This window comes from Emydura macquarii, unplaced genomic scaffold (assembly GCF_026122565.2).
Source record: "Emydura macquarii macquarii isolate MOO-44397 ecotype Brisbane River unplaced genomic scaffold, CSIRO-AGI_Emac_v2 contig_212, whole genome shotgun sequence".
NCBI classification, from domain to species: domain Eukaryota; kingdom Metazoa; phylum Chordata; order Testudines; family Chelidae; genus Emydura; species Emydura macquarii.
The window spans coordinates 9,113,390-9,123,574 of record NW_027130349.1 but is presented as its reverse complement, the minus strand read 5'-3'; the positions used below and the strand labels follow the sequence as shown (position 1 = coordinate 9,123,574).

Sequence of the window (10,185 nt, the reverse complement as noted above, 5' to 3'; positions counted from 1 at the left end):
TCAGGTAGAAAGAAAATCATTAAGAGAAATATATATTGTTACATAAAAATGTCATGGAGGAGGAGTGAGACATCAGGATAAGGGTCAGCCATCATGAAGGTACTGAATCAAGTTGCTTGGTTGCTCTCACCATATGAGCGTTTTTTTCTAGTAAATTTTCATTGTATTCTCTGGCCTTTTGTCAAAAAAGGTTCCTGAGTCAGGACACGTGGCCATCAAGACTCTGCATTAATCTTTTCCCAATCCATTTCTGCATCATGCGCTAGTCTAAAAGATGTGGATGTTATTTTATAACAGTTTACATTCATAGTTACCCGCAATTATTTCACTGAACACTTGGCCATTTGGCTGGTATTTTAAGAGAATAGTTTTCATTCGGAATTAGAAGAGAACACAAGATTGTTAACGAAATAATGTTTTTCCTTGCTGCTTGGTGGACTCAGTATTCTTGCAAAACATGAAACTCTAGATAGGGCGAAGCAAGTGGAAGTGATGTGCAGGGGGTGACACGATGCCTTACCCAGGCCCGTTTCTCTGCTAGGGTGGACAGATCCGTGACAGGGCACGTGCTGCAGGGAGGCCAACAAGACACCCAGGGCTACTCAGCACCTTCCTCTTTTACGGCGGGCAGGTTTGTGGAGGCCGAGCCCCAGCTTTCGGCCTCGTCGCCATCACACAGACACACGCAGAGCCACGGGCCGCTTTGCTCAGCGAGCAGCCCCCTGGGTTATTTCTGTTACTGCCCCGCAGGGTCCCTTCCCCTGCTGCGCCCGGCCGGCCGGAGAAATCGGGGGCCCCCCTCGCCCCATTGCTGCAGCTGCTGCAGGGGCTTTGCGGGGGAGGGGGTGTCCCGTGGGCTGGGGCCCCGCCAGGAGGTCGCTCATCCTCCTCCACCAGCCGGGCCCGCGGCGATCGGCATCATTTCGCCCCGGCGCCCGTGGCACCCAGCGAGACCGCGCGGCGCGGCGCGGCGCGGCGCCCGCCCTCCGCAGCGCCCCTCCACTACAGCGGCTGGAGCAGGGCGGCTGGCCCCGTGCGCCCTCGGCTCGCTCGCTCGCGCACGCAGGCGCGGCAGGCAGGGCGGGTGCCCGAGAGAGCGGCTCCTTCTTCGGCGCCCGCTTCGCGGTGACGTCACCGCGGCGCGGGCGCGCGAGCCTCGCTGTCGGCGCGGCGCGCGAGCGCCTCTCCTTACCCTCCCCCCCCCCTCGCGCAGCGCGGCCTGCAGGGGTTGGGGAGGCCCGGGCCCGCCCGCGAGAATGAGTTGCCCCTCCCTCCCCCACCCGGCCGGCCGGCGCGCCCTGCTCGTACCGCGCATGCACGCACCCCCGGCGCGCGCGCGCACTGGGTGCTCGTGCAGGAGGCGGCGGTGACGGCCAGAGAGACGCGCGCAGCCCCCCCCTTCCCCCAACCCCTGTCCCGCCAGTGGCAACAGCCGCCCCCCCCCCCCCCCAGCAGCGTCCCCGCGAGGTGCGGCACTGAGCGCGGCGGCAGGTAAGCGCGGCCTCCCGCATGGACTCGGCGGGGCCGCTGCGCGCGCTCCCGCTCTCGCCGCTGCGCGGAGACGAGACTGCTGCCCGGCCGGGGACATGGAGGCGCCTCAGACGCGCCCGCCGCCGCCGCCGCGCGCCTCTAACCCCCTCCCCCGCCCGCCCGCCCGCCGCGCGCGTGGAGGAGACGCCGCCGCCGCCTGCGCGCCCCGTCCCGTGAGGGCAGCCGCCGCTCGGCGGGCGTTGCGCGAGCGGTGCGCGCGGCGGCGGGAGGAGGGGGGGGTTGTCCTGCCTGCGCCCTGTCCCTGGCGGCGCAGCCCCGAGACGAGGCGGCGCGGACGGGCCCGGGCGGACGCTGCCTGCTTCGCTCCGGGAAGGCGCCGCCGCTGACGCCGAGCCGGGTCCGGCTGGCAGCCGCAGGAGCCCGGCTTCGGCCCCCGACAACCCGCAGCAGCGAGGCGCCGAGCCCGGCCGCGCCGCACACGGTGCCGGAGAAACACGCACGGCTGCCCTCCGCTGCGGGCGGGCCGGCGAGCGCACGCACTCGGCCGGCGATGGATGCACCACCCCGTGGGCGCACGCCTGGGCACGGCCCCGGCCCCTTTCCTCGCGTGTTCGCCCCGCTGAGGTGCGCGCCGCTGTGCTTCATCTGGGTGCGCGTGATTTGGAAACACCATGTGGCTTCCTGCGGCTTTGTTATTGTTGATCTTCTGTCCAGAGAGCGGGAGAGCGGAGTGCCGGGCCTCCTGTAAACACACAACACAAAGACAGCCCCTGCCTCAGTGGGCTTTAGAGGCGCGTGTAATAGCCCTGAATACTTCTCAGCCCTGGCACAAAGCGTCCCTCTTCCTTTGTGGGAGGGCTTACTGTTCAAAAAGGAAAAACAAAACATGATTTTATTTGCCTGGTCAAAAAAAGGTGCCCTTGTTTAAATGGGATTTTACAGTTGCCTTGTGCTCCACCCCAGCTCCATAGTATGCAGCGCAGTGCATGCTGCTGTACCATTTAAGATTACAAGGGTTGAAAGAAGCTAGCAAATTTTCTATTTTCGGTTGGTCTATACACCTGTGCTTTTATATAGACAGTTTCCAAGGCTGGAAGGGACCATTGTGATCATCAAGTCTGATCTCCTGTATAACGCAGGCCATAATTCCTAGAGCATATGTTTTAAGAAAAACATTCAATCTTGATTTGAAAATTACTGGTGCTGCAGCCCTCATGACCCTCCCTGTTAAAAAATATATGACTTATTTCCAGTTTGAATTTCTCTAGCTTCAACTTCCAGTCACTGGATCATGTTATACTTTTGCTAGATTGAAGAGCCCCCTCAATATTTGTTACCTGGGTTAGTACCTAGAGATTTCATGTCATGTATACACAATTTCATTTCCCCACAATGTTAGGTTGAAAAGATGCTTATCAATAGGATAGCAGAAAAATGCTTACATTTTAAATCCGTGTTTTGTTCATACAAAAAAATGACAGGACATGCTATTGACTATTAACAGTAATGCTTTACTGTTTGTAAAAAAGTTAGTTCCCAATCCCATAAAGAGTTTTTATAGCTGTTGTTTTCTTTTATACGTTTAAACTGTTCTGTATACCTCTCAGACCCAGTTATTTTAGAATCGCTTTACTTGGGGAAGAGGGGGAATCCTACTAGTTTTACTTATATGAGCAATCTCATTGAAGTGAATGAGACTATTTGCTTGAGCATTTAGGGCTAGATCCATAAAAGGATTTAGGTGCCTACAGCCAATATTTAGGTGCCACTGAGAGCCTGAAAACGGCTGCTCAGCTGTCACCTCTCTTTAGGTGCTTAAATTCCCTAGGCATCTAAATAGTCATTTTTAAATCCCGTGGGTTTCTGCCAATGATTATGCCTCACTCATCAGGAAACCATCTTATGTCTAACCCCCCAGCAGGCTCCTCAGATGAGGTATTCCCTTGCCTCTATTGCTTATAGGGACCAATCCAGTAGGTGGTGTCAAAGCACACCTAACCCCACACAAAATTGCTGGAAGAGGTGGAGGTGGTGCCAGTGCCTCTGTTACAACTTTTAGTCCAGCTGTTAGGTGCCTAACTCTCCCCATGCATTCTCAAGCAAACTATGTGTTTAGTACAACTAAATGTATACATCTAGAAATAAAGAATTTTGGTTATACTTACAGGATGGGGGACTTTATCCTGGGAAATAGTGACTCTGACAAAGATATGGGGATCATGGTGGATAATGTGATGGAATATGAGCTCCCAGGGTGATGCTGTGGCCAAGAGGAGGGTTGTTGCAATCCTTGGATACATAAACAGGAATCCTGAGTAGGAATAGATAGGTTATTTTACCTCTGTATTTGGCACTAGTGCAACCGCTGCTGGTATCCACAATTCAGCAAGGCTGTTGATAAATTGGAGATGGTTCAGAGAACAGCCACAAGTATTATTAAAAGATTAGAAAACATGCTTTCTAGTGATAGACTCAGGGAGCTTAATCTATTTAATTTAACAAAGAGAAGGTTAAGAGGTGTCTTGATTACACTCTGTAAGTACAGTAGAACCCCGTTTAACCGAGTCTCCATTATCCAGCTTTCCTTGTTAACCAAGGGGGCTGGCAGCAGGAGCTCCTTCTGCCCATTCTCCATTTGTTCCAGTTTTTTTGGTTATCTGATCTGATTAGATCGGATAATTGAGGGAACATGGGGACAAATATATAATACATCTATTCAGTTTAACAGGCAAAGATACAACACAATCCAGTGTCCTAAAATTGAAGCTAGACAAATTAAGACTGAAAATAAGCTGTAAATTTTTGACACTGAGGGTAATTAACCATAGGAACAATTTACGAAGGGTTGTGATGGATTCTCAACTGGTATTTTTAAAATCAAGATTTGATGTTTTTCTAAAAGATACACTAGGAATTATTTTGTGGACATTCTATGGCCTGTGTTATATTGGAGATCAGACTAGATGATTACAGTGGTTCTTTCTGGCTTTGGAATCTATGAAATGTATGGGGAGCCTAGGCCCCTAACATGGGCTATGGACGCCGTTGAGTCTTTAGCACATAATTCTGCAGTTTTGGTGTATTTTTATGGCTGTTTCCTAATCATCTATATAATTCATAGATCAAATACTGTTTGCTATGAAATCAAAGCCTAATTTCATTTGAATTTTACTTTAACAAAACATTTTGTAGTTTTTAACTGTTTGAAAATAAGAGAATATTTCCTGAATATCTTTTAATATTGATGAAAACATCATTTAACATGGGAAACAGATGAACACAGTATATAATTCTCTGTTCTTACCTTCCCCAATATTCTCTCTTTCAGTTTCAGGGTCCCCATAATAAGGATTAGTCTTCTGTCAAAAGTTTGGTGACCGATTATTAAGAAAATTTCCTGCATTGTTCATGGTATGGTTTAAACTTTTATATTTTGTATTTAGTTTGGGTTACAATGGTAAATGGTTATTTTATGTATGTTTCTAGAGCTTATAGATTTTAAATGTGTAAATACTTATTTGCTTTTCTTTTTGTTATAAGAAATAGTGTTGCAATAGAGTCAGGAATTTATTTCACAAATTTAAATATGCCAGTTAGAATTACAAAAGTAGATTTTATGTAAATTTGTGAATAAATTTATATTTTCTTAAAAAATAAAATTGGTCATTGGAAAAAATAGCATTTTTTTCTTCAAAGAATGTATATGAGACAAGGTGAAAAACCTTCGCAAATATAATAATTTTAAATGAGATTTAACATTGATCTTTATTTACAGTCTGGAGGACATGTTCTGATCAAATTAAGCTAAAGTTTTCATTTGATAATTCTTATTTTATATTTTGTAGATGACACTTAGAATCATGTTTGACAAGCTAGGGTTTTAGAGTAACTTGTAAAACATCAAGACTTTTTTTCTCTCTACAGGAGTTTTTCATCAGTATGTCTGAAAGCATTAAATATAATGACGACGATCACAAAACTGTGTTTCTGAAAACACTGAATGAGCAACGTCTGGAAGGAGAATTTTGTGACATAGCTATTGTGGTAGAAGATGTGAAATTCAGAGCACACAGGTGTGTCCTTGCTGCATGCAGTACTTACTTCAAAAAGCTTTTCAAGAAACTGGAGGTTGATAGCTCATCAGTAATAGAGATAGATTTCCTTCGTTCTGATATATTTGAAGAGGTTCTAAATTATATGTATACTGCAAAGATTTCAGTTAAGAAGGAAGATGTAAATTTGATGATGTCATCAGGTCAGATTCTTGGTATTAGGTTTTTGGATAAACTCTGTTCTCAGAAACGTGATGTATCTAGTCCTGAAGAAAATGCCCAATCCAAGAGTAAGTATTGTCTGAAAATAAATCGTTCTATTGGAGAATCTAATGATAACCAAGATGATGAGGTTGAGGAAATTGGAGATCATGATGATAGCCCATCAGATGTCACAGTAGAAGGAACTCCTCCAAGTCAGGAAGATGGGAAATCCCCTACTAATACACTAAGAGTTCAAGAAGCAATTCTAAAAGAGTTGGGGAGTGAAGAGGTTCGAAAAGTAAACTGCTATGGTCAAGAAGTGGAGCCCATGGAAACAACTGAATCAAAAGACTTAGGATCTCAAACCCCTCAAGCGCTAACATTTAATGACAGCATAAGTGAAGTGAAAGATGAACAGACCCCAGGATGGACAACAGCAGCTGCTGACATGAAGTTTGAGTATTTGCTTTACGGTCACAGGGAACAGATTGCATGTCAGGCATGCGGTAAGACATTTACTGATGAAGCACGATTGAGAAAACATGAAAAGCTCCATACCGCTGAGAGGCCATTTGTTTGTGAAATGTGCACTAAAGGGTTTACCACACAGGCTCACTTGAAAGAGCACCTGAAAATCCATACAGGTTACAAGCCTTATAGCTGTGAGGTGTGCGGAAAATCTTTTATTCGAGCTCCAGATCTGAAAAAGCATGAAAGAGTTCATAGTAATGAAAGGCCATTTGCATGCCATATGTGTGATAAAGCTTTCAAGCACAAGTCCCATCTAAAAGATCACGAAAGAAGACATCGAGGGGAAAAACCTTTTGTCTGCAGCTCTTGCACTAAAGCATTTGCTAAAGCATCTGATCTTAAAAGGCATGAGAACAATATGCACAGTGAAAGGAAACAAGTTACTACAGCCAGTGCCATCCAGAGTGAAACAGAACAGTTACAGGCAGCAGCCATGGCAGCTGAAGCAGAGCAGCAACTTGAAACTATAGCTTGTAGTTAAAGACAAAAGCAGAAAACTTTATCCAAAAAGTAACTTAAGCAATTAAATTGAACAAAAATTAAATGTTGAAACATGTTTAGACTGATCACTATCTTTTCAGGATAAAATATTTTTAGGGGGATTGAACATTGTATAGGAGCATATAGCAGTGCTTGGTTAGATATTTTAAAATATTTCAAAGAGACATATTCTTAGAGTATAAAAATAATTTTGTTATTAGCACTAACGTTTTAATTTCAGAAAAGGATGGAGTCCTTTATAAACAAAAAGAGCCAATTTCTATTTAATGTTATAGTCCAACCTCTGCATACTTGTTGTCCATTGCACATTAGTAAAACCAGTAAGGTAAATTATGTCTAACAAAACTAAAATTGGTAGAAAAAATTATAAGCATGGGAACAAAATACTCATTTTTTAAAAGAATTTTTAGGGTGTAGTTATGCAAGGACCATATAGTACACCTAGAACTCATAAAAGACACCTCTTGGAGCCATGAAATTTTTAATTCTTTTTCCTCATTCACTGTACTTGTTAGCTAATAGTGCAGCAGGGTTGGCAATTTTGGGTAGTTGGTCAAGCAAGAATTATCCTGCTTGTTCGTCTACCTCCTTAAAGTCCTCTCTTTAATCTAGCTGGTGCATACAAAACTTGTTTTTCAGAAGGCTAGACTTTTCACATTCATAATGGCCTAGATGTGTCCCTTGGATCAACAAACAGAGAGGACATGGCACTTATCTGCCCTTTCTGTGGCTCAATTGCCTCCATGTACCCTCAGAGGCCTTTTCATGCAGTATATGGGAGATGAAATAGAGGTGGGACAGGCTACAGGGACAAGTGGGCAGAATGTGTGGAGAGATATATGGTCCCCAGTCTGGCCCCATGAAAATTAATCAAAGATAATACAATCTGAGGCTGCATTGTCTTTGTTGTGCAGGTTCCCCCTCCCTCTCTCCAGGACAGCAGAGGCAAAAGGATGTCTCTAGTACACCTCAGTGGAACTAGCTGTGCTGTTGAGTGGAGGAATTTGGAACCGGGTGCTGTGCAGATCCCTACTTGCAACTTTAGGGATAGGTTCTATGGCCTTTTAGGGGGAACCTCCCAATAGGATTGTGTGTAGAAGGATCTCTGCAGGGGGTCCGTGTGAAAATGTGTACCCTCTGAGAAATCTTCCATAGGAGGGGATGATCTTAGCCAGTGTTTCTAACTACCATTGCCTCAGAATCAGTGAAATCTATTTTTGAAATCATTCAGGCAAGGTTTTGTTTTGTTTGTTTTTGGGAGGAGAAGGGATTGTTAATTGTTCCTTAAATTATCACAATCTCAACAAAACTTTTAAAATACTACAAACTGAGCTGTCTGCAGTATATGGAAATAGAGAGTCACAATTTCACAATATTCGTTGTTAAAATGATCCTAAGGAACATGAATTCTTTGTTATTTTAAGTGTAAATAATATAATTATTATCAATGTTCTATTTCAAATAAATATGGGCAAAAATGCACTCTTTTGCACATCAGGTCGGAATAAATTAGTCATTTAAGAAACCCATGACACACACAAGTTGTCAGACCAAGTATTTATAAATTATTGTGTGGTAAATCACCTCTTGTATTTCTAAATAGAAATTGAAAATAACATTTTTGTAACTGATCATTCATCTTTGTTACAACTTCATTGTGTATCTTTCATGTAATCAGCAGTTTTAGCAATTATATTAAAATACCAACAATAGTTTGAAAATTGTTCTGTAAATAAAACATGAATTGAATATTTTAGAATATGTAAACTTTGGACTTTGTCCTATATATTTTTTAAACATTTCTTCATTTTACATTTAGGGCTATTAGTTTGTAAACAAACTATCCATTTTATATTTGTTCAATGTCAAATAATAAGTACTCATTTAATTTTATAGCTTCCCACAAAGGAACACACTAAATTAGTAGTGTAGAAGTATTTTGCAGTTTGTTGTATGTAAGCATAGATAAAGATGGTAGATCCAAAATTTGATCTGCATCTTTCTTCCCTTGTGCTTGCAAAGTTTTAGTCTTGTTTCATTTTTTATAATGCATTTCACCAGTTGTAAAACACCATAAAATAATGAACTAATGTGTATACCATTAAGGAATGAGGAACAGATTTGTTTCAAGTTTCAAAAACTTAACTATAGTGAGATAAAAATTATTTGTCTTTTTAAAAAATAGCTGGTATAATTTTGAAATGTGATATGGCATTGCAGTGAAAAAAACTATTAAACATAATGCAATAATTACAATTTCATAGATAGGACAAAATCCTTTTGTTCTTGCATATGTACAATATTTGAGGCTCAATCCTGCAGTCCCTCAGTCACAGCAATAAACCCATTGAAAGCAGTAGGAGTACTGCCAGGGCTGCAGAGTTGGTTCCTAGACTTTCTGCTAAATTCTAGTTACCTAGGCTCCACAATTTCTCGATTCCCTGTGTATTCCAGAGAGTAGCAGTGATGATGTTCTTCAGGAAAGTAGTATTTGGAGGCAAATTTGTCTTGAGCTTTGCTCTATCAGAACCTCAGCGCACAAATTCACTGAATTTTTCTTTATGCAAATATCTTACCCATGCTTGATTTCCTTTAGAACATTGGGAGATAAAAGTGCGATCTCTTATCAAAACAAAACAAAAAACCCTATGCGTGCATGAACAAAAAACCCATGCATGTTTTTCAAACTTCATAACTTGGCACAATCAAAACCAATTTACTAGGACACTGAGACAAGGTGAGTGTTGGTGAGAAAGAGAAGTTTTTGCTGGCCCAATAAAAGATAGTACCTCACCCACCTTGTCTGTATAATATCCTGGGACCAACACAGCTACAACACTGCATACTAGAACATTGAGGCATTTATCTTCCCTGAGGACTATTTTCTCTGCCCAATTTCAGCTTTCTGTCCCCAACAGTTTCTGCTGTATACCTGTTCAAATATATAGCAGGGTTATTTTTTAAATGAGAATTATATATTTTCTCTTCTCCTCCTTTCAAAAAAGCACCTGAACAACTTTTGCTTACTTTCCAAAAATATTTCAACATCAGAAAATGACAAAGCTTGGAAAATTTCTGCCCAAAACATGAAAATTCTAGAAAGAATCTTAGACTGGAAATGTATAGGTGATGTTAGCTATAAACTGTAGTTAGTACTACAAATAAATTAAAGTTGGTATACTTACTTATTTCCAAAGATGGCTGGCACTGTGTCTTAGATTCACAGAATGAAATCCTGGTCACACTGAAGTCAATGAGAGTTGAGCCATTGACTTCAGTGGAGCCAGGATTTCACTCAATATGAGCAACAACTTATACAGAAAAAAGATATAAGGTGTAAAATATATGAAATCACTAAGTGATAACTGTAGATACAAGAATATTGTGCATGATACAGAAAAACAAA

The 10,185-nt window shown here is 42.9% G+C and overlaps 1 protein-coding gene across 1 annotated transcript; it reads left to right on the top strand.

Annotated features, from left to right (window-relative positions):
• The first annotated feature begins 1,332 nt into the window (after nt 1–1,332).
• On the top strand, nt 1,333–8,644 carry ZBTB14 (zinc finger and BTB domain containing 14). Its single transcript, XM_067547361.1, has 3 exons — nt 1,333–1,491; nt 4,820–4,902; nt 5,416–8,644. The coding sequence occupies exons 2-3, from the start codon at nt 4,900–4,902 to the stop codon at nt 6,757–6,759; spliced, it is 1,347 nt and encodes a 448-aa protein (XP_067403462.1). The 5' UTR covers nt 1,333–1,491; nt 4,820–4,899; the 3' UTR covers nt 6,760–8,644.
• Nucleotides 8,645–10,185: the final 1,541 nt, after the last annotated feature.